At 40.1% G+C, this 26,192-nt stretch overlaps 1 protein-coding gene across 1 annotated transcript in view; it reads right to left on the bottom strand.

The window, feature by feature from the left end:
- The window catches only part of LOC131104687 (cadherin-4-like), a 215,436-nt gene extending 203,706 nt beyond the window's left edge, over nt 1-11,730 (bottom strand). The window contains exons 1-2 of the mRNA XM_058052161.2: nt 11,404-11,730; nt 10,317-10,428 (exon numbers count right to left, since the gene is read on the bottom strand). Coding sequence (XP_057908144.2) covers nt 10,317-10,428; nt 11,404-11,460 — 169 coding nt within the window. The 5' untranslated portion in view covers nt 11,461-11,730. The remainder of the gene's footprint in view (nt 1-10,316; nt 10,429-11,403) is intronic.
- Between the last annotated feature and the right edge of the window lie 14,462 nt (nt 11,731-26,192).

Below are 26,192 nucleotides of genomic sequence, written 5' to 3'. Positions count from 1 at the left end.
TGTTTTGTCATGTCTACAGGGCTCTAATAATGCTTTGTTCATTTTAATCTGAAAAAAATAATAATTTGTCTACCCACCAACTATATGTGGTTTCTTAAGTTTTTATTATTTGCCGTTTTATTATTATTATTATTATATTTATTTATTACGGATTGATTGATTTTCTTTATTGTTGATTTGTTTATTTATTTTTCATCTTATTTTGTGCAGAAAAATAAAAATTAAGATATTTGAGAACAGTGGAATGTTTTATCAGAGCTTTTTTTGTCAAAAATCGGAACCAAAGCACTGAAAAAGTTTGTATATTTTTCTGTTTTTAATAAATGCGTTTTGTTTTTTTTTGGAAAACCTGATGCGGCCCAGCCTTGCCCAGACCCTTGCTCCAGTGGCCCCCAGGTAAATTGAGTTTGAGACCCCTGTTCTACACCAACAATCCCTTGGCTGGTCCCCATTAGCCACTCAATTCTCCTGCATTCACAATCTACAATTCACTAGTTTGAACCACCTTGTTTGTTTGGTAATGAGGTACGGGATGGACAGCTGGATTATACCATCGCTTTGTAATCATTTCCTTTCACTGTGTAGTAAAATCAGCCTCCAGACTGGTAAATATGCATGCATAAATCCATGTATGTAAACCATTGGATGCACATTGCGAAATGAATAGCCTTTCTTGAAGTCCAGTTTGTAGCAGAGCAATTAGAGCAATTAGATCGACTGTGAGCAAAAACCGAAAAAAACCACCTGCATGCTTACTGAATTGTTGATTACCACTGAATGATGCAGAATTAACCCATCTTATCATCCAAATCTTAAATTAGAACATGTCTAGCTGCTCATTCTGGTCCACCCTCGACATGAGACTCTTCTAAGTTCGACTACTACCCCTCTGGCACTTCTCCTCCTCTTACCCCCTTCCCTCCTTTCTCCAGCTCCTTTATAGGATTCTGTTCCCTCGACGGCCACCGGATTCACTCGGTTTTTGATCATTCTCAGTCTTCGAAGCAAGACAACTTCTCTGCGTCTGCTTCTCAATAGTCTTCCAGGCCCAAAGGAAGAAAGTAGGGCATTTTATTACCCTCACGCTTTGTTTCTCAGTCTGATGTGCTAAAAAAAAAAAAAAAAAAAACAATAGACTGACGAGCAAGCTATAAGTAAGGCATTCTGGCCTGTGTGGTTTTTAAAAGGCATCCAAAGCAAACAAGTACTGCACGACCAGAGATGGAATTTGACCAAAAGTCAAATAACAGTGCCTCCAATTAAAGTCAACTGTCAAGTCATCTGGTTATGAAAGTGAATGTAAAGGTTAGTACTATGGGTGCTCCGATCGATCGGCCACAGATCGATATCAGCTGATATCGCTGAAAAAGGACGAAACCGACATTGGCCGATAGTTACTTTTAAACACCGATCAGCTCCGCCCCCGCTGCAGCATTCAGAACAAACATGTCTGCCGTGTGTGGGACTTGAGGCTGGCGATGTGATCATTCGCCAGGCAAGCGGACACACCCACGATATTAATATGACAAGATGGCCACCAAACCAAGAATGCCCGCAAACTGAGGGACAAATTGTGGCGTAAAATCTACACGTCAACCAAAAAACACGCTAACCAGAGCGGACCCAAACCAAGGTTCCAACCAAGTGCAATGGAGAGACAGCACTGATCATGTGACCTAAGTTCTTCACCGAAAAAAAACTTACAGGTTAGTGGCTTAATTAAGCAAAGTAACTTAAAAAAAAAATAAAAACACAAATGATATATTTATCCGTCAATTAATTGCTAATTTTGCTGCGTTTTTCCTGACAGCAGCTGCAATAGTTGACTCATCATTGCATGAAATGTCTTCACAGTGGAATCAATTAGGCTGTAATTAAAATGCTACTATAGCTAAACAAAGGTAGTGGGGATGTAAGAGGCGAGTGGGCAGTAAGATGAAGCCAGCATTTGTTTGGGCTCAGGCCAAAGACAAAACGAGCAGTAGAAAGCCCAAAGGGAGAAATGCACATTGGTTTTGGAGCACCACAAAGATTTCATGTACTTTGCAAAGGTGCTTGTAGACTCTGAGATTTACTGGTCAGTTTCTCAACCAGGTAAAGGTATACATCAGTAAAGTTTGCTTTATGGGTTCACAATTATATCAAAATTAAGATTCCCAGAATAAGTAATAGAAAGGCACCCGGTTTTGCAGAACAGTATAGAACAGGGGTGGGCAAACTACGGCCCGGGGGCCACATCCGGCCCGCAAAGTGTTTGAATACGGCCCGCCCAATCTTTCCAAAGTATTTCATTTAAACTCAACATACAACCTGGCATCATGGCCTGAGCCAACCTTTTGATGGTTTTATCAATTTCGTTTTTTGACATGGTCTGTTGTTTACAAAGTGCTCCTGAAAAAAGGGACACAAGCACATAATAATAATAATAATTATTATTATTATTATTAGATTATTATTAGATTATTAGATTATTATAATATTATTAGAACTATTATGATTATTATAATTATTATATCAATGCTAATTATTATATTAATTATATATAATATTATTGTTATATTTGCATATTTTACATAATAATAATATAATAATTATTATTTTATTGTAGTTATAATATTTTATTATTTTAAAATATATAAATATAAAATAATAAATAAAAATAGCAGATTGCATGACAATTTTACAGATACAATAACACCAGGTGGACTGTTACGTGTAAAATATATAGTCTGCCCCCCCCCCGTAAATTTTGTCATATCAATGCGGCCCGCGAGTCAAAAAGTTTGCCCACCCCTGGTATAGAACAAACTAACCAAACAACATGGCAATCAAAACATATTCAATATATGTTCAATTAGTATATGCTTTCAATTTGGCTTGTGACTGAAAAAAATGACATTTCCAAAACACCTCACTCTACCTTCATTTCTAACCAACCTTCTAAGGGGATGGTCTAAATCAACCATTTTAATAACAATAAAAAGAGCAGCAACAGAGTACTAGAAATTCGTCAAACAACACCAGCAAAAATATCCCACCTTGATATATCGTGTGTGCATGTGTGTAAGTACTCGGATGAAGGACAGTGAAAGCTGTTAGGGTTCATTTGTCATTTTACAGCCTTCACAGTCCATACGGACCATCTGTGCATTAGGTGCAAGTTCATGCAGAGCATTTAAGCAGGTTTAATGTGTTTAGGAGAGCCATAACCTTCACATTTGTAGGACCCCCCCAAAGGCCTGTCACACTAAAGGCAGGAGGTCTCTTAATGTACTGACCAGATGACGAGGATGCAGAGTTCAAACACACCATGGAGAAACTAATTCTAAGTCGAGTTTCAAAATTCTAATCGGAAAATTTGGATTGGATTTAAATCAAGGGAATATGCAGAATGGTCAAAAAGAGTGAGGTTATTCCTTTGGAAGAAGCTTTAAATTATGAGGGATGCCCCCTGCAAAATCTCCACATAGCCATCCGCCATTTGACGCCCTTGCACAATCTGAAACTCCATTGTTCCACTGAAGGCCATTAAAGGAAAAAGCAGCCCAGCTCATGATTGCGCCCTCTCCACTGTGCCGTGTAGAAAACATCTCAGGTGGGATCTCCTTGTCATGCCAGTAACGTTGGACGCTATCAGGACCGTCAAGGTTACATTTTTTTTTTTCATCATTTAGAGAATAAGACTTTCTTCAACCTTTCAATGTCCTATGTTTGGTGTCCATCCATCCATCCATCCATCCATTATTCTTCTACCGCTTATCCGAGGTTGGGTCACGAGGGAAACAGCCTAAGTATATTATTCATCCCGGTCACTGTATTATTCTCAGGTCTAATCTATCAATTAGCAGTGGAATTATTTTTTTTTTTTTTCGGTCGAGGACGCCCATCGATACTACTGGCTATGCTGCATCTCCCTGTTTATTTTTTTACATTCCCGCTATTCCCCTAAATAAGGAAAATAACACCACACCCGCAAATGTAGTTTAGATTAAAGTTAGAGATGTCCACCATCTCCTGGTGTGTAGAGTATTAACGACTCTCTGCACCATATTTGCTGAAATGGCTTGTTAAATTATTATTATTTTACATTGTATTATAGGTTGATATCATTTTATCCCTCTCACCCATGTGTATCAAGAATTAACATTTTGCTAAATCTCATTCATGTTTTATTTATATTTTATTAAAGGTCAGAAACTGAATGTATTTAAACACTGGCCTATTCAGCACAAAGATTGGCGTGATGACGTCCAGCTGTCTGTGGTTCATTTTAGCAATCCACAGCTTCAGGAGACTGAGAGTCCTGGTCAACGTTTTTTTTGCAGATGCACACAAATAAAACTTGACTTCATGAAAACAGGAGTCAAACAGCAGCCTCCTGCTGTAGAAGATCAATAATAAAAAACATGCATTTTGTTTTTTTACAATTTTTTTTTTACAAAAGCTTCGGTGCTTTCAGAGCTTGGATTTTTAAGTGTGTGTTTTAATGCACAAGAATGCTGTTGTGTAAACAAGCAGCCAAACCAACACAGGTTTACTTTTTATTTAAAAAAAAAGAAAAACAGTATGAGGTAAACATCCTCTGATGCCAATGCAATCTAGCTCCTATTTGTCTTAGAGCTTTGCCTCTCAAAAATGTTGGCAGGAAAAAGCACATCCATCATCTCCTTACATGTGTAACTCTCAAGACCTACCTCCCATATCACCCACCCTTTTTCACCCAACCACCCACACGCCCCCTGGTAGTCTCATAAATCACTCATGTCTAGACCTTAACAGGGAAATAAAATGGCAAACCATGTGTCTAAATCATCTAAATGAGCCTGTCTGGAAATCCCATGGACCATTCTTTAAAACTATTACACAAGTACTATACATTGTGACTGATCTTACGGTATATGTCAACTGCTCATTTGTAACAACTCCCTGTGGTCAGATTAGCCGAAGAGCATAAGGCAGCAATTTAGTGACTTCACAGCTCCAAAAGACAGCCAACAAAAGCCTTTTGCATTTGTACAATTAATATTCATGAAAGTTAGATGGTATTTATCTGTGACTTTTACAAATTTATCATAAAGCATGTAATTTAAACAGATGGTGGTAGCAGAAGAACAATTTGAGTTATTTTTCTTTGTTTGTTTGTTTGTATAGGAATGATTGGAAAAAACACAACACTCACTCTAAGACTTTTTAGGATTTTGTAAAATATGATGGCAAAAGTTGGACATTTAAGCCGAAGCTGAAAGTAGCAAAAAGGAGGCTGTATTTCAACAATATCTAATCTCCACAAGGGCGCCGGGCTACTATCGATCGAGATAAAGCTGCAGTTTGTGTCATGAGATTCAGGGCAAAAGGTAAGCAGGAAATCAAAACAATGCAATTCTCTTTCAGGGTGATGCCTAAGAGAACACTGATACATTGTCCATCCCTGCAGCACAATGGCTTCCGTTATTCAAACTCCTTCAAAAAGTGCCACTATCAACAAATTAGAGTTTGATTTTGAGCTCTGCTACAGGCAAAATAAACTAATCTTCGTTAAACCTGTTCTCAGCTGAAAGTGTGTGCATGTATTGTACACTGAACAAAAATATAAAACAACACTTTTGCTTTCATTTTTCAAGATCTAAAACATTTACTATATACGCAAAACACTTATTCCTCTCAATTATATACATTTCATAATCCATCACATTTCACACCTGCCAATTAAATAGCATGATTATCCAACACGGGGTGACCACATGGCCACACCGAAATGGGCAGTTTTATCGCACAGCACAAAACCACAGATGTCGCAAGTTTTGAGGGAGCATACAATTGGTGTGCTGACCGCAGGGATGTCCGCCAGACCTGTTGCAGTTCCGGAGAATTTAGCAATACAGACAATCGGCCTCACAACCGCAGACCATGTGTAACCAGAGGACCTCCACAACCAGCAGGTTTATGTCCATGATCATGTGAGCTCAGCCACATCGACAATCGCTTTGCATCCAAACAATTTCTGCCCAAACTGTCAGAAATTATCTCAGGGAAGCTAATCTGCATGTTCGTCGCCATAACTAGTTTTCACTGCTCTGGGCAGATGGCAGACAGCGTGGGGGGGTTTCATGGTTGTGAATCGAGTAGCACATGGTGGGAGTGGGGTAATGGTATAGGCCAGCATATGTTAGCCATTTTATTGATGACATTTTGAATGGACAGATACCGTGATGAAATCCCGAGGTCCAATGTTGTGGCATTCATCTAAGACCATCACTTCATGTCCCAGCATGATAACAAATGGTCTCATGTTCAGAGGATCTGTACACAATTCCTTAGAGCTGATGGCCAGTATACTGAACCGAAATGTCACCCACTGAGTGTTGTGTACACAACCTCCAAAAGACACAAACACAATCCAAGTTCAGCAAAGTGGGACATGAAAGATAAAGATTTGTTTGCTGGCTGTCATATATGACACTTGGTCTGAGCTAGAGTTGCAACGATTATTCAAATTCCACAAAAACGTTCAGTAGAATACTTGACTACTAAAATATTCGATAGCTGCAACCCTCCAAAAATGATTCATTCATTCATTTTCTACAGCTTATCCTCACTGGTGCTTATCCCAGCTTTCTTCGGGCGAGAGGCGAGGTACACCCTGGACTGGTCACCAGCCAATCACAGAGCACAATTAGACAAACAACCATTCACACTCACATTCATACCTTACCTTAATTTGGAGTCGCCAATTAACCTAGCATGTTTTTGGAATGTGGGAGGAAACCAGAGTACCTGGAGAAAACCCACGCATGCAGATGCAGGTGGAATCGAACTCGGGTCTCCTAGCTGTGAGGCCTGCGCACTAACCACTCGTAACCACCATTCATTAATTAATTCATTTTCTACCGCTTTTTCCTCACGAGGTTCGCGGGGGTGCTGGAGCCTATCCCAGCTGTCTACAAGCGAGAGGCTGGGTACAGCCTGGACTGGTCGCTAGCCAATCACAGGGCACATATAGACAAACAACCATTCACACTCACATTCATACCTATGGACAATTTTGGAGTCACCAATTAACCTAGCATGTTTTTGGAATGTGGGAGGAAACCGGAGTACCCGGAGAAAACCCACGCATGCACGGGGAGAACATGCAAATTCCGCACACGAAGGGTGGAATCGAACTCAGGTCTCCTAGCTGTGAGGCCTGCGCGCTAACCACTTTCCTGCATGCAGCCTCCAAAAATCATGATTTAAAATCCAATTATTCAAAAGTTGTTTCATAACTAAACATTTTTGCAGCAGTGCAGGTTAATATAAATATACAATAAGCCACTTTAGCTTCCATCTATCCCTCTTCTTTCATGCCTGGTCAAATTTGGAAGACCTGAAGAAGGACAGAGTCCCTATAATTTATGGGCAGACCTGGCTTGCCGAAAATGACACTATGAAAGCAGGAAAGTCTTCAAAAAGTCAGTGTTAAAAGCAGACTGCAATATGAGCTTTTTGTTAACAGTGATGACTTTACCATACGGGTACTGTAAGATTAAATTGCAGATGTGTAGGAAAATGTGGAAAAGCTATTTTAAGTCAGACCGAAGGAGTGTATGTGCGGACCTGAACAAAGAAGTAGTCATAATTTAAATAAAGAAATCCGAGTACAAAAGGCACTGTCAGTCCTGCATATACGTGGATTACAACTGTCACCTGAAAAACCCATTATCTCACCATTTTAAAATCTGCTGTTTATACAAAAGCTTTTCCAGAGACATTTTTGTAAAAAGACTTGATTGCTTTACAATTTACAAAACCATTAATATTCCGTGCAGGTTTTACCGGGTTGGATGTGAATACAACCCCGCATAAAAACACGATAAAATCCTTGCACACAAATTAGGCAGTGCCATTTGTACGTGTTTATGCATTCATTATGTCTAGAAGTTTTGCCAGACAAAAAGAGAGCTAAATCAATCAGTCCCATCAATACAGTGTGTAGACTTCATGCTTTAAAAAAACAACAACAGAATGTTTAGAAAGTGATTTGTGCATAAAAGTGATCTTTTTGCATGAAAATGTCTTGTGGATACAAAATGTCTGCATGGAGGATTTCTTGTCACTTTGGTACCCCTTCTAATTATACATACTCTTGTATTTTAGCCAGTTTGGAGCATCAGAGTGACACTATATAATAAATAATGTTATTGACTGCCTGTCTGGACCCTCCTTGTCCTGGCCAAGGTCCTAGTTCTGTCCTTCCCATTATTCCCTTAGTGGCTCACATGTACATCCATGTATGGGAAATGTGTGTGTGTGTGTGTGTGTTTGTGTGTGTTGCACGTCATCATTCCTGCACTTATCTGACGGTTTTAGGTTAAACAATGTTATTATTAAAGCCGTCCCAGAGAATCTCTGCGCCGCCCTCCAGTGTCACCATTACAGACTATAAATCAACTGTCTGTAGTGTGTGCCTATGTATATCACATATGGTACATTTGCATGTTTGTACATCTGGCCCCTGAAGCTCTGTTCTCAGACTGTGTGTGTGTGTGTGCGTGAGAGAGAGAGAGACCAATGCTATCATCTTCCACACAACTGAAATTTAGTCACAAAAACTGTAAATATATGTATAGTAATTCCACCTTCAAACTATTTTCAATGGTGCAATCAATTTGGGTGATGTCAAGGCTAATAAGTTTATTTGTACAAAAATGTAAGTAAGTAAGTAAGTTTTATTTATATAGCACCTTTCTCAGACAAAAGTAACAAAGTGCTTCACAAAAGGCAAAACACAGGGTTAAAATACACATAAAAAATACAATAAAACAATGTACAATAAAAATAGACATAAAACAGTACATAAAAACAGTATACAATAAAATAGACATAAATATATGAATAAATGCAAAAAAACACAGCTGAACAGCCAGCGCCAAGGAACAACAATGCCTATTTTTGTCTATATGGAGCTCTTTTTTACAACACAGAATTAAAACACATATGGCAGCAACTTTTTTGAGCCCAAAATCCCTTGCTTCATCCGGGAACTTCACAAAATCTACCCAAGAAAGACCGTTAGCTGCCCTGGAAGGTGCCTGACTTTAAAAAAAAAAAAACATGAAGTCAGCCCTGAACAATGCCTGCACTAAATCTAAACCTATAATTAGGGAATTTACAACTGTGATCAACTGGTTAAATCCCAAATATCAACTGGTTCATTGCAATTGACAGATTGGCGACTCCTGTGTGTCCAACAAGGGGAAATTTCAGACTTGCACATTAAAATATCCATCTTATTTGATGTTTGTTAATGTCTGCAATGTACATTCAATACACTTGCATTATTGAAAAGTGGAGCTCAGGGGGGCAAAAAGATCTTTACATGATTTTAAAAAAGGAGCACACCTTACTTAACGATCTAAATGGAGTTCCTGACACTACTACTACTACTCCTTAGCAATGACAATTTCATCTCCTTCAGACCAAACTGCACAGGGAGCGGCCACCACTCATATGTGACAGTTTGTGACTGTTGTGACACCCCCTGCTGGACTAAAGACTTCACTGCCACAAGAAGTCCTAGTTATGTATTTCTGTCAGCCAATTTAATTTGCAATACAATACAATACAATGAAGTTAAAGACACAATGATGTTGCGTTCCACACAAACATTACCACCATGAAATGTAGCACATAAGTCTCATTCTGCACACACACACACACACACACACACACACGAGAGTCTAGACAACTTGTATGCCAGCCAGAATTCTTCCAGCTAAAGAGCTAAGGAGTGAGAAATATATACTATGCAGCTGCCGACGACACAGGCAAGTCACAAAAGAGCTATTGTGCGCCCACAGCTAAACAATACAGCTTAGCTGAGCAATGAGGAGGAAAAAAAAAAAAAGCAAAGAGATCAATGGAGAATTGCAATTAGCCCACATTGGCAGGAGCACTGCCAGATTAGACACAGGATGTCGATTCCATTTCCTGCACTATCGGGCCCGAAAACTTGCTGGACTGGCTGTGTAATTGGAGCAAAAACACAGTCGTCGGTTAAGATGTCGCGGTGTGATGGCGACAACGTATAGTGTTTAACTAATCAATGTGGAGAAAACGCATCACTGTTTTGTTTTATAGCATGATCTCACTTTTGACTGAGTGAATCTGATCCCACCCAAGCTATGCATCGGTTTTCCACATCTATCTCAATAATCAGAAAAAAAGAACAGCTCAGGTTTTAAAAGGCAATGGTTCGAGCTCATGCAAGTGCAAGAGATGGAGCTTTTTGACCTGACTCCAAAAATAGTTAACCGCCAATTAGAAGCGCCCCTTACCTTTAAGTATGCCCTGGCCTTGCAGTACATCCCTTGGAATCAAGACGGAGTAGAAGCTTTGGGAGAAGCCGGCTTGGCAAGGACCTTTAGAAACACCATCACCATTATTCCCCTGTAGAAGGAAGAGAAATCATTTAGTGTTTTTTTTTGTTTCTGGTCCACTTAAGCAGCCACATATTTAATAGCGACAATCAATATAAAGTGATGGTTACCTAATTTATCCTGCAAAGACACATTTTCTATAATAATCACATTTGATAAAGAGGCAAAACAAAGTGATCCAAAGATGAAATGTGTATTTTTTTATGCACAAATATACATTCATGCATGAAAATAATCTCAAAGTGGCTCAAAGAATGACAACACTGTAATCTACTGTATATGTATATGTGTTTTGAAGCACACATATCCAGCGTTTAATACTCAATGTTTGCAAATGAAACCACCTGACCCAGACCACTGAATGTACGCAGTCACATTTCAGCGTCGAGGCTGACTGGTGGCTTGCATGTTGCATGAATGAATTAGGCATTGGTTTCGATTGAGAGCTGTATAAAGCTGTATAAACAATAAAGCTGTAGGAAGACATCATTTTAAGTTGACATGTATAAAGTCAGCCTTGGAAATGAAAAGGTAGATTTAAAATTTAACAACTTGCTACGCAGTTTGGATAACCCTGCGCTAACACGATTAATTAAAATGATATGCTGAAGTGTTCTGCAGTAAGTGTTCTTCAGGAGTTCTGCAAAAATAGTTGAACTCAAATGAAAGGTTCTCCACGTAGTGTCGCGTTTTACTTGTATTGTTGCAACCCATAGATGAGAACCCCAAGGGCGGGTCGTTTCAAAGAACATCATCTCATATCTTGTGTCTTATTTTATAGCACAAAATGCATAACAAACCTGACTGGAGACTGTATTTTTTTTATGAAAAATGCGAAATCAGTGCCAATTAGACGCGCACCGGACCGACTGACTCCACCAGAACGCATGACTTTATCCCAACCTGGGTTCTAACGATTACAAACAGCGCCAAATGCAATTATAATCGCTACTTAAACGCTTGGCTAATGATTGTCAAATCTCACCCGGAATGTGTCAAGAAGTAGAGCTGTTGTCAGGACCAAAGCCAGGTCGGTCCTCATCGCGGCGGACTAAAGAAGCGACAGCCACAGCAGTCTGGTCGAGGAACCACAAAGAGGAAAAAGACAGAGCCAACCCCCCAAAAAAAAAATCTTCTCCCGAGAAGTGTGCAACCTTCTCCTCTCTTCTGCTGGCTTGGACTGTGCTTGCAATGTTCCGTATTTTGACGCTCAGAGAGAGAAAGAGAGAAGCGGCTGCTTCCTAGTTTAGGCGACTCTCTGGTGTGCAGGTGAGTGCTCCACTCCGCACACCGAGGCTCAGTCAGCGTCTGCCTACTCACAACCCCCACTCCCCACCCACCCACACACCACCCCTCTTTATGCGCTCATGCACTTAGCGGAACTCCACCAGCCTTGCACAGCCTTTTTTTTTATCCATTTTCCATCAAAACTTTTACAGCCTTTTGGTTTACAAATGAATGAAGAACCGAATGTGCATTTTAGATAATAATTGAGAACCACTGCTTTAAGACAAGGCGGCACGGTGGTCGAGTGGTTAGCGCACAGACCTCACAGCTAGGAGACCGAGGGTCCCACCCTCGGTCATCTCTGTGTGGAGTTTGCATGTTCTCCCCGTGCATGCGTGGGTTTCCTCCCACATTCCAAAAACATGCTAGGTTAATTGGCGACTCCAAATTGTCCATAGGTATGAATGTGAGTGTGAATGGTTGTTTGTCTATATGTGCCCTGTGATTGGCTGGCCACCAGTCCAGGGTGTACCCCGCCTCTGGCCCGAAGACAGGATGCTACGATGCATTTTAACAATCAAATGGTGAGTTAAAATGGTGTATATTAAATAGATGCTGTGAGGTGATAAGTCAATTGGGGCATTTCCATGACCTACACCCATATGAGTTATTGGTATACACAGAAATAGACAGTACATTATGTTTGTTGGCATCTGAATTGATCTGGGATAGCACCTGTTGGACCCCAAGCTGATTGTGTAATCCTTTTTTCAGGGCGAGGTACCCATGATTAGGGTGACCCTATTTTGATTACCGAAAACCTGGCCATGTTATACTCATATGATAGTCGAAAATGTCTTATAATTTTTACTGAATTTATGCCTCTTTTGTCTGGATGGACAGTTGTTGTACTAGAAAAAACTATCGATAGACAGATTTAAAAAAGGAGAACATTCAAAAACTAAAATGATTCTAAAACATGCATGACAGAGGAACTTTATGTTAGATTCTTGTTCAGTTTTAAAATGCAACCAATATCTTGAGGGAAAAATACGCCTTCTGAAGTCGCAACAACTTGGAAATTTTCACCGTCATTGTATATTCATTCATTCATTTTCTACTGCTTATCCTCACGAGGGTCGCAGGATGTGCTGGAGCTTATCCCAGCTGTCTGGACTGGTCGCCAGCCAATCACAGGGCACATATAGACAAACAACCATTCACACTCACATTCATACCTATGGACAATTTGGAGTCGCCAATTAACCTAGCATGGTTTTGGAATGTGGGAGGAAACCGGAGTATCCGGAGCAGTGCAGGTTAATATACATATACAATAAGTCACTTTAGTTTGAAAACCCACGCATGCACGGGGAGAACATGCAAACTCCTCACAGAGATGGCCAAGGGTGGAATTGAACTCTGCTCTCCTAGCTATGGGGCCTGCGTGCTAACCACTCGTCCACCGTCAATTTTAGAAGATCAACTTCAGAACATTAACAACATTAACTGTGCATGTTTCATTTTTTATTCGTTTGTTTGTTCAGTGATTTTTTTTTTTAGCTGAAGTTGAGAAAATCTGTAATGCACTGGGGGAAAGAATTACTTGACACCCTGCTGATTTTGTAAGTTTACACCCTTATGAGATTAATAATCCATATTTTTTTAATGCATATTTGACTTTTGAGTACTTTGCTTGAGAAACCCTTGATGGTAGCACAGAGGTCACCAGATTTTGTGCACATTTCCAGAGGAATTTCACTCTGCTCAACACTCTTCCCAATACTATTCGAATCCTGAAGAGGTTTCAAAACTGTTGCTTGTCAACGAGAAGTTTCAGCTCCTTCCCGGGTTTCTTTGAGGCAGTTAAGGTCCAGAGACTGGCCTGCCCCCCCCCCCTTGGAATCTTAATGTGCTTTTACTTGAACCACTCTTGTTTCCTTGCCTGTTTGTTTTGGTCATTTTTATTCCCAAACAGAAGACTCATTCCAAGTCTTTTCTGGCTGAGGCCACAAGGTTCTAAACCAAGTCTTCCTGTACACTCGGGAGAGAAACAGCCCTAAAGCAAAATGGTTCTGTTGACATGTTTGGCAGAAGGGATGGTGTTCTCGGTGTCATATTCCGTATTTCTCTGCTTCCAAACACATCAAGTCGATGCCACAGAGCTCCATCTGACCGCATCATACCCTCCCAAGCCTTGCCTGAGTCATTCGGGTGTTTAGTGGCAAACTTCAGTTGAACCTGTACAGTCAGACCCTAATATTGCTATGCCTCTTCTTATATTGACCATCTCTCCTTTGGACATGTCCGAATCATCTCAATCTGGCCTCTCTGACTTTATCTCCAAGGCCTCTAACATGTAATGTCCCTCTGATGTACTCGTTCCTGATCCTATCCATCCTGGTCACTCCCAATGAGAACCTCAACATCCTCATTTCTGCTACCTCCAGTTCTGCTTTCTGTTTTGTTTATCTGTGCAAACCACTGAATGACTTGCTGGCATCGAATGACTTGCTGGTCGAAACTGGTTGACTACTTTTCTTATTAATCACGGCTTCTTCTTCTTTCTCTTTGGGCTTTTTCCTTCAGGGGTCCTCACAGCAAATCAATCTCCTCCATCCAACTACTCTACTATATACTACTAAACGCAGCATTTTCTACCAATATATTCAGTATCTCGCCTGTGATTGGACATGTCCCAACCATCTCAGTCTGGCCTCTCTGACTTTAGCTCCAAGGCCTCTAACATGTAATGTCCCTCTGATGTACTTGTTGCCGATCCTATCCATCCTGGTCACTCCCAACGAGAACCTGAGCATCCGCATCTCTGTTACCTCCAGTTCTGCTGTGAGAGGCAATTCAACTGACAACCCTGCAATCACATCCCTGCATCCCTTATCTTATCCGTAATCTTACGCCCAAAACGGGTCTTTCCACCTGCACGCCAGCAGTTAATCTTACATTTGGCAGGTTGTTCGTTGTCCTGAACAATGATTCAACACTTCATAAAACCTCCCTCAGTCTGTCTGGCCTTTGAAAAATCTGTCCATGCAAGAAAAATGAGCGAATCAGTAAGTGCGGCATTGATAAAACCATCCTGGAACCATTAATTATGATGGGAGCAAATGGAGGAAATTAGGTGCACTTGCTGTATAGAGCGACGATGTTCCCGAAAGGAGGAGGAAGAGATGGATGGATGGGTCAACAAAAAATCAAAATTTATAGCCCCATTTATAACTGGTATTAACATGTGCTCTCAATCTGGATATATTAATTGGTTAATGACACTGCTCTACGGCTCTTTGCACTTTAGTGCTAATAAAATGACGTATGAGATGTATTTAATGAATGTCCATGTGGATATCAATATATTTTAAGTATGCCTAAAGGGGCTGGTGGACTTGTCAACAAACATGATGTATTCCCAACTAAACATATGTGATGAATAGATGTCATCCTTTACCACAACATGAGCCCTAACCACCACTTGATTAGAATATAATGTCTCCCTTTAGAGGTAATACATTCATAGTATTTGGGTAAGGTGTAAATTAAATATAACAGAGTGATGAACAATTTTGTTACTATGATTTACTTCTTTTACTTCAACAGTTTCTTAATTTTACAGAGACAATATAAGTTTACCAACCTGAGTGATTGGATACACAAAAACCGCAATGTTGTTCTTGTTACAGGACTGCAGTACAAACAGTAAAACCATGTACAGTTCCATCCGCACCCAACCAGCAATTTTGGAATACCACTGTGTGCATGTACGCATGTGACCATCCAGGCTACAGAAAACGTAACATAATGTCCAATTTCCCACACTGGACATATTTCAGGTGAGGTGAGGATGAAACCCCACCCACCTCCTGGCCCTGCCGTCGAGGTGCGTTGCAGCGCTTACAAAGATTATTGTATACGATGAAAGCAGCATGTTCATTCATTCATTTTCTACCGCTTTTCCTCACGAGGGTCGCGGGGGATGCTGGAGCCTATCCCAGCTGTCTTCGGGCGTGAGGCGGGAGACACCCTGCACTGGTCGCCAGCCAATCACAGGGCACATATAGACAAACAACCATTCACACTCACATTCATACCTATGGACAATTTGGAGTCACCAATTAACCTAGCATGTTTTTGGAACGTGGGAGGAAACTGGAGAACATGCAAACTCCACACAGAGATGCCCAAGCGTGGAATCGAACTCGGGTCTCCTAGCTGTGTGGCCTGCACGCTAACCACTTTTCACCGTGCAGCCCACATTGTTATTTCATTCATTCATTTTCTACCGCTTCTCCTCACGAGGGTCGCAGGGGTGCTGGAGCCTATCCCAGCTGTCTTGGGGCAAGAGAGGCGGGGTACACCCTGGACTGGTCGCCAGCCAATTACAGGGCACATATAGACAAACAACCATTCACACTCACATTCATACCTATGGACAATTTGGAGTCATCAATTAACCTAACCGAGAACATGCAAACTCCACACAGAGATGGCCGAAGGTGGAATTGAACTTGGGTTTCCTAGCTGTGAGGTCTGCGCACTAACCACTTGACCGCCGTGCCGCCGAAAACAGCATGTTGAGAAACGTAATTCTTCAGTTTTGGATGGAAAAAAAAGATAATACTCTAAAGTTCACATGGGTGTCAATGCAGACGTCAGCTCATTGTACATATCAATATAATATTGATTTGATTTCAGTTATACTATGTGCAGACAATGCTGTTTACACTAATGAGGTGCATATGAGCTGACTAACATCAGATCATGTTTTATACAAAACAAACAAGGAAAGCATTCAACACAGCTTCCTCTGTTTATTTGGTGTGTTTACAGTTTATTTTCATATTGTCATAGCTTCAAATCACTGCAGTCTTTGCGTCATGCCCCTCAAAGTGATGGGTCATTGGATTGGTTTTAGTTTTCTCTAATGTGCACATCAAAGCGGACCCCCACATCTTGGGTTCGAATCTCTGCTTGGGGCATCTCTGTGTGGAATTAGCATGTTCTCCATATGCGTGGGTTTTCTCCGGGTACTCCGGATTCCTCCCACATTCCAAAAAAACCTGCATGCCAGGTTAATTCTCTTTCACAGATGCTGTCTGAAGATTATTGGACTGAACTCGGCACCAGTAACAACTTTGATTTGGGCCGAGGATCATTCCATGTCTTGACAGGCAGCCAATCATGTCCTCAGGCTCTGGGCTGGTGATATTTCTTTGGGTTTACCACTTAACTTTTTGGTTCTATAAACCTTGTGATCTTTTAAAAAATTTAAAATGACTGTTAGGTCACTAAAATGCACCATGGAACTAATAACTAAATCATACTATATACAGTATGTATTCATATAATCTATATTAAAGACATATGGTGAGAAAGGTCTGCATTGCTTTGGTCACATAGGTGAGTCAGTAGAGTTGAGTGCTCCGACTGCCAAACCTCTTTTTTAATAGGCAGTATCTTGAAGCTGGTTGGCAGTTTGATGTGCTTATCAAAGACAGTTTGACTGTCACTGAGGAAGGACGGTGTTCTGACAACCTCATGACTGTTGCAAGGATCAGATGTCATGAAAATTCAATACTTTAAATGCAGTTTTTTTTTTCCAACATTTTTTTTTTTCTTTTTGCAGTTCCTTCTTGTCTCCTCCTTTTCTGGAGACCCTACTGGGTGGGGCTGTCAAGAGGTTCAGTACCTCACATTTATGCTAGACATTGGGGTGGATTGATTTAGGTTATGAGTGGGGACATCCAAGTATGTCTAGGTAAGTAGTTGGGTCATATTAACATGATGATGAATGCAATGTAGTCACGTTTACAGCATGTGCAATGTATGATTTCTTCTATAAGTAGCAAAAATGGCTCTGTGGTCTAACAGATAATATACACTATGTGTCTATGTGTCATTGATCTGTAAAATGTTGGGTGCTTTACTTTATTTTAATTACTTATTACTTATTCCTTGCCACATTCCACTTCAAATTCGGCGGCTTCACTTTGTCATGGTTTTCAAAGACGTTGCTCCTGAAAAAAAGAGTACGAGAATAAACCAGGTCAGAGCTGGCGAGCTTTCAGCGCACCTTCGGCGTTCTGTTTTGTCACAAAATTTTCACTGCGCCAAACTCAAAATGTGGGCCGCCACGTCCATTTCAGATTACAAATAGGTTGTGCAAAATTACCACTGCACGGGGTGCGCCAGGCTCCGCCACCCTGCGGCACCTCGCGCTGCGCCACGAAAATAGAGCCCATTGTGATGATATGTAGTATTCCATATGCTTACAATAGGTGTGCACAGGGGTGGGCAAACTTTTTGGCTCGCGGGCCGCATTCATATGACAAAATTTACGGGGGGGGGGGGGGGGGGGGGGCAGACTATATATTTTACCTGTAACATTCCACCTGGTATTATTGTATCTGTAAAATTGTCATGCAATCTGCTATTATTATTTATTATTTTATATTTATATATAAATATTTTAAAAATAATAAAATATTATAATAATTACAATAAAATTAAAATAATAATTATTATATTATTATTGTGTAAAATATGCAAATATAACAATAATATAATATATAATTAATATAATTAGCATTAATATAATAATTATAATAATCATAATAGTTTTAATAATAATTATAATAATCTAATAATAATCTAATAATAATCTAATAATAATCTAATAATAATCTAATAATAATCTAATAATAATCGAATTATTATTGCATCTGTGTATGAGACAGTTTTTCTTTTAATGTATCATCTACACATTTTCTGTCATGCATTTAACGGATCCCCCTGAAAAAAAGAGGGTTTCCTTACTTGGAGACAATCCCACTGAGTTCTTTTAATCCAGCTTTGTAAGTACAGGTATACTACATTATAGTTGTTTGTATAATTTGAATAACAATGCTACTAACCAATGTGTGTTTTCATATTTTAGACCCCTGATGGTGTGTGAGAGCTAAGGATGAAGGAATGCTCTATAAGTGTTTATCTATATAGGGCAGGAGCCTTTTATAGTTTGTAATATTTGCACAACTTATCGATCACTCCATGTATCTGAAATTCTAACACCAATTATTACAACCTGTGCAGAAAGGTGGGTGAGCAGTTTGCCCACTGTCTGCTGAATACGATACCCAATCTCAAGTAACCCAGACTAACCTTGTGTTTATGTGCGGTGATGATTGCAGTGGTTCGATATTAATTATTATATATATAAACAACCAAGTCATTTAAAAGTTTTCCAATTTCATTCAAATAGTGCCAGAATGCAACAAGAGGTTCTCTCAAGTTGCCCTTAAACCAATATTGATTTTAAAATGTTTGATGTTTGTTATCATGTCAGCATAAATTGCGTTACATATTGGGGAGGGGTATCTTTAGAATGGTGACTTTGGACTTTGGATGTTGGGAATCTGTCATCGCCATGGCAACCCTGAACCAAGTCCCACAAAAGATGGTCAGATAGTTGGTGAATCCTGAAAGTGTCTCTCCCCAACATCAGATCTTCAAGTGGCCAGCCTGAAAATCATATGTATATTAATGTTTACAATGTTAGGTGAAATGTTTAGACGGAACATTTTACTTGTGTGATGTTGATTTAAAATGTGTAAATGATATTGGTAATATGTTAAAATGCATAGTACAACTGGTTAAAAAGCTATTTTTAAAGATTTTTAAGATTATTTTTTATTTTTAAGGTTATTGTTCAGTGACAGCAAGAGTGAGTGCTCCTCTCATGATTAAACAATCTTTGACGTTTTTTCTTCTGTCTCTGAAGTAGTAGCTAACAACAAATGAAGTTCGAAAAGCTCATGAGCAAGCTGTGTTTGTTCTAAAACGTTTGAGCGCACAAATGCGGACTAGTTGGCAGCAGAGACCGGATTTAGACACAGGCATTTACAGCAACACACAAGAGCACATAATAACACCCTTAAGGGTCATTACAATGGATTGATAGGGAGACAATAGCCACGGCAGGAAGTACGGTACAGAAGGAAGTACTGCAGCTGCAACCAAAAACTCATTCATTCATTCATTTTCTACCGCTTATCCTCACGAGGGTCGCGGGGGGTGCTGGAGCCTATCCCAGCTGTCTTCGGGCGAGAGGCGGGGTACACCCTGGACTGGTCACCAGTCAATCACAGGGCACATATAGACAAACAACCATTCACACTCAAATTCATATCTATGGACAATCTATGGAATGTGGGAGGAAACCGGAGTACCCAGAGAAAACCCACGCATGCGTGGAGAGAACATGCAAACTCCACAGAGATGGCCGAGGGTGGAGTTGAACTCAGGTTTCCTCTCTGTGTGCCCTGCACACTAACCACTCACCATCGTGCAGCCCAACCAAAAACTTAACTAATTTTTTTTACAGTGTAAAGTTTCATGATTTCAAGACTATTTCTCCAAAAATGCACCTTGTCAAGATTCCTATATTTATTCAAGTCAATGTAGACCCTGACTTTTGAACTTTTTTTGAAGAATGTTTTAAAAAAATACACATTTCTCAGTTGCATTGTGACACATACAATATGTCATCATCTGTGTAAGAGAGGACAACATACATCTCCTGAGTAGCTTATTTGAAAGTCAATGTTCCCAACACAAAACTAGGAAGGAGTTTAGTTATAAAGTTCAGTCAGCAGAGCTTGTCAGAGCAGCAAGCAATCAGAGTGCCGGCCATCTCCAAAACAGCATCTATCTGCCAAACTCCCATCCAGACTTGCCACTGTGCTGTGTGCAGAGTTGATCATTATGTCATCTTATATTACTCTATTCAAAATTGCCAAATAAACTCCAGCCCAGGGAGTCGTAAACAGGCAGGCTGCCTCGGTCTAATGGCAGTAAACGAGAGTCAGGGAGACAGGCGGTGTCGCTCTAAGTCATCTGTAAGCATATTCTGAGGGGCCTTGTCATCTTGCTCTCTGGATAATGATGCTTCCATTAGCCATCTAGATGCCAGGCATGTCCCATACACTAAAATCGGTAGGCTTGTCTCGCTCTCTGCTGCGATTTGATCGCAGTTTGGGGTTTCGCTATTTGCATTCCTCTTTCCACTTCACTCTGAGTCCATTAAGGCATTTTTTTTCGGAGAAATGAATGTGAGTAAAAGTGTGTTGCCATTCTTAATAAAAACTCTAACATGGGTTTGTGTTGATGTGCCAGGAGCCCTGCCATTAAATTATACACTCTGTTACTTGATGTACTTATGTAAAATGAATGTTTTTTGCAATGTCTATTCCCACAGTGAGTGAATATCCCATCCTGCAAGATTATGCAGTCACTAGATTTTGCTTGTCTTGGTGCCAAACATTCTGTGGTATTGCTCATTTTTGCTCATTGGTTGATGATGGAAAAATACTTGCTGACAGTTGTGGAACAATAGCCAAGGCAAAACTCAGGAAATTTCAGACCTTGCGGCAATGCAGAATATCATTGTTCCCAACTTTGGAAGGACACACCATTGAGAGATATGCAGCTGGATAGCTACAGTTGGATATGAGGATATTCGCACACCCCGTAGACAGCGGAAAAATACCGAGCCGTAAATGTGACTATTTTTTTTAATGGGCAGGGGAAGGTAGCATTGTGTGACTCTTATAAATTCACCTCTGTTACGAGTTATAAAGATCCTTTGCTGTTTTTTTTACCTAATAAGTCCATCGTTTTTGGATAAAGTGACGCATATTCTAGCATTAATAGAATTAAAGTTGGCTTTCCAGCAGGCTTTGTGGCACATTTTTGTACATATTGTTAGAATTACATGTTAGAATTATTGTTGCGTGTTATTAAAGGGGACCTATTATGCTTATTTTCCGCCCTTTGTATTGAGTTATGGACTCCTATAGAGCAGCTACAAATGATAACCCGCACAAAGCTTTCTAGATCTTCTAAAATCTGCACCTATTACTGCGTAGTGTATTGCAAAATGTCTGTTTTAACTCATTCCACCTACGGGCCCGCCTCCGGGCATGCCCATTCTGCTATGATTGGTCAGGCTCCCAAGTGCTGCTGACTACTGCTGAACCCCACTTTCTAATTTTGTTGGAATAGGAGTTGATAATAAATGAATGAAACCCTTAAAGAGCTACTTGAAAAGAGTGGTAAAATAGGCACCGCTAGTGCGGTGGAGCTAACGTAAGAAATTTGTCACCGATTGTGGCAAAAAAGGCTATTAGCAACTCCATACATCGGTTCACTTGTAATTTGCATGCATACAGGTAAGACGCTCCCTGTATGCACACTCTATATTGCTACACAGACAACGCTTACTTACGACTATAAGAAAATCATAAGGAAATCCGTCTCTCTCTCTCTCTCTGAGCAAGAGTTGGAAAAAAAAAACTCTGAAACCGAGCCATCCCAAACTTCTTTCAGGGCCCACTTCCAAATTCACAAACCTCTTTATCTGAAACTTTGGTATCGCTTAACAAGAATAGAGCATTCTAACAACAGCTTTAGGTCAGAAAAGTGGAAAAAAGCACAATAGGTGTTGATATAAGTAGTGTAGGTGTAGGTATAAGTCTTGTTTATTGGCACAGTTGCAGCATTCACTCAATGAAGCTATGATTAATATATTATCAAAATATTCAACAGCTCTTATAGTATTGTATTTTTTCTTATAAAAATTGGAAATATTCTTGAATTAGTTATCCATAAAAGTAGACTTTTCCATTCCATGTAGAAACAAAATATTAAATAAAACTGGAAAAATAAAACAAAAAAACATGAAGTAACTAAGAAAAAACTAAACGTTGTTTAAAGACTTGATACTGTATATAATAATACTGTATAATGTATACACAGTACACATACTGCATATCTAAATAAGCAAAAAATATAGCAACTTTTGATCAATCCATGTAAATTTCAAACTTAAAATAATGTACCTATTTAAGCCCCATCTGTTTTTGGTTAAACCCCACCCCTTACCGGTTTAGGGGTACACATACAGATAATTTAGATGGGTGAACAGATACAGATAGAAGGGTACTCGTGACCCCTGGTCTTGGTCCGAAATGATTCCTCAATGAATCAAAACAAGCTTCAGATGAATCGAATAAGAAAATGACTGCAGCTGTAGTACATACATTATGTTTGTGAGCATAAAAGTATGCCAACCATTGCCACGGTGACCTCAGATCACCCACTTTAGTGTCTATAATATTGGGCATTGCCAGCTGTCGTGAATGCGCAGGTATTTCCGGAAGCAATATGCATGATGCATGTGCTGCTGGCGATGGTTGGACAAGTACTGTATGTGAGGACTACAAGAGGAGAGGTGTTAAAATTATTCCTCGGCAGGATGAATTTTTAGCAGCTACGGGAGGCACTCAGCAGAGATGCCCTGAAGGCTGATAGGATGCTTTGATCAGAGATGGAGGGACACGGCTGTTAAAAATCCGCAGCCGCACATCCCCTTTCCATCTCTTTATGTTCCTCTTTTTTTTCTACTTTCCCTCTGACTTCTGTCTTTTCAACTCCCCTCTTTATCTCCCCCATCTCCCTCCTGCGTGCAAGCCTACCCAAAAAGGTCAGATGATATATTTTGTTTCCAACTTAGGCAGCTACTTCCTGCTCCCCGGGTAGTCGCTCAGTCACGCCCATAAGAGCCAACAGCTTTGGGCAGATGGCCCAAAGCACGCCCTGATGCCCATAACGCTGTTAAGACAGACAACAAATCCCAAGGAGTATCCCTTTACAAACAAATCTAATCTCGACAAACCTAATGAAAAACATACACCACCATTGCTATAAAATAAAATAATGACCGTTATGTTTCTGAGCTGTGTGGTAAGATACTTGATTTGCTTTCATTTCTAAACAAAAGAAACTATTTGGTAAGACAAGCTAGTAATTTGGCTTGGGCTTCTCTTTATGTCTTTTCCAGAGTCAGTGCAGTTCTGGGAATTGATTAACAGTAGTGAGTAAATTATTCCAGCATTTATATTGAGCATTAGCTCAACATAAATGCCATCTGGGTGTTGGAAATAGATTAGTTTAAGGCCACACTAAACTATTAAATTATTCCCAGTGAACAAGTCCCCGTTCCCCTTTAAAGAGGTACACTTATGGGGTTCATACTTAGCCATCTTCCGCAGTTAAATTGCATTTGCTTGGAAGGTTGCAACTGAATTCCACCGGGAGTTTCAATGTGGGGATTCACCACTTGACCCACGCTTCTTTCTACAGCGCAAGCAGTTAACCCATTTCCCAGTCTAGATCTGGCCAAGTGGGCATGAAGACAAAGTGCCTGCTTGAACTTGCATGTAACTGGGCTTGGAGATGAAACAGTAGTGGCATTCCATAATGTATTAGGCTAACGGTGTTCTCCCTCACATGAATTCAGATCCCATATGACCTAAATCATTGGCTTTTCCTGCCTCAGATTAGAAGAACAGACCTACAGCAAAGTTGGTCTTCGTTTATGGAGTAGAAACCCTCCGAGTGCACAAACAAAAATTAGAACATTGGCTGCACTACATGGTGTGTGATTAGTCTTCTGGTCTCCATGGGTGGTTCAGAAATTTAAGCAGAGTGCATCACAGGAGCATGGAACTTACTGTTTTGTGATTTTGGAACAACAATTTAATTACATATGACCATGACTATGTTTCTTCTTAGGTAAGAATAACTTGTAAAAACACTTACGTACAGTTGAGTGTTGACATGATTAAACATAAGTAACAGTAGATGTTATATCTCAATTGCGAATGTAGTGTGAGACAATCACATGACATCAGTAAGATGACATCCCCCCACCTGATTCACTGTTGTGCCTTAGTTAATTCAACCTGATACCAATATCGACCGATATCGAAAATGAAAAATCCATCTTTAGTATTTTGAGTATGGAAACCCTAACTGCCTATATCTACAACATAAGTTATCCGGCCAGTTATGTACAAAAAACAGTCAAGTCAAGTTTATTTATAAATCCACCAATCTCAAAAAAGCCTCAAAGGGCAACAATAGACGACATCCCCTGATCTGAACCCCCATTCGGGCAAGGAAAAAACTCAAAAACCCATTGTCAAGCACGTCAGCAAGTCAGTCAATGTAGCAGCGGTCCCATTCCTTTCCGCTTTCAGGTGCAACCTAGAATCGTCCTTATAGTGCCCCTCGGGTCAAGGGAAGGGGAGTCTTTCATATCTCCAGGGGTCCTCTTTCAACTTCTACGACTGGCATGCTATGCTGCTCATGATAGCACATCCTCACTTGATTGGTGATTTGATCAGATTTCTCTTGGGAGTCTCCATTTGGTCTGCTTTCTCATGGGAAAGTGTATTGCATACTTGTCCCATCCACTGAGTGTGATGTATTCCACTCGCAAGGCCCTTCTCGCCCTTCTCTTTTAATTAGCACTCTAGTATTATGAATGGCTTAAGTAAGGGAGACTTGCATTCCTTACCATTTGGGCTTTGTATAAGTATATTCAAATAACAGTCTGGAGGATACACAGCGTGTGCAGGCAGGATGGAACGGGTGGAGAAAAATGTCAGGCATGATTTGTGATAGAAGAGTTTCAGCTAAAATGAAAGGAAAGGTACACAAAACTGTGGTGAGACCAGCCATGTTGTTTGTTCTAGAGAGAGTGTCACTGAGGAAAAGACAGGAAGCAGAACTAGAGGTAGCAGAGATGAGGATGTTGAGGTTCTCATTGGGAGTGACCAGGATGGATAGGATCAGGAACACGTACATCAGAAGGGCCATTACATGTTAGAGGCCTTGGAGATAAAGTCAGAGAGGCCAGACTGAGATGGTTCGGACATGTCCAGAGGATGTAATGAAGGAGGACATGAGGGTAGTTAGTGTGAGAAGACAGGGTTGGATGGAGGAGATTTATTTGCTCTGGTGACCCCTGAAAGGAAAAGCCGAAAGATAAAGAAGGAGAAGAAGTCTAGAGGATACAGAATATAAAGTTTATTGCATTATCTGTAACAGATACTTGTTGATAACGAGTATCCGGCTCATCAATAATTTTTTACCATTTGCATGCTTATATATGACCAATATATCCTTTCAATACATAACAATGTATTCATGTTGAGTAATTTGGCTCATAACTATAACCTGGCTTCTTGCTTTGGTACGTTAATATTATCTGTGTAGCAGAAACTGTGGGTATTTTGCAAACAGCAAATCATTCATGACTTCCACTGGAAATCACTTTCTCGGATGCAATTATAGCTAATATCAAAGCCAGTCAAAAAAAAAAAAAAAAAAGAGTCACGTTTATATGTAGAAGACGTAAGGGTCTCTGCAAGGATTAGAGAATGTGTCATTTACATATTGTTGGTAGCTCTACTTGGCCCATGGTAACGTAGAAAACACAAAGCCTGCATTCAAAGAAGACAGCTTTGTTTCTTACATGTACTGTATAATGATGACAGCTGTAGCATTACTCTATTTGTATTTTGTTTTTTGTGGTATTTCTGTAGTAGCAGAGAAGCATTGAGTCGAGTCAATTTGCATTTGTTTGCAAAGGTGACCTTTTTACAAAGTCACATAGAAAACAGAATGTTG

The sequence above is a fragment of the Doryrhamphus excisus genome, linkage group LG15, assembly GCF_037039965.1.
Source record: "Doryrhamphus excisus strain RoL-2023G ecotype Guam linkage group LG15, RoL_Dexc_Guam_v1.1, whole genome shotgun sequence".
NCBI lineage: Eukaryota > Metazoa > Chordata > Actinopteri > Syngnathiformes > Syngnathidae > Doryrhamphus > Doryrhamphus excisus.
This window is presented reverse-complemented; position numbering and strand designations above follow the sequence as displayed.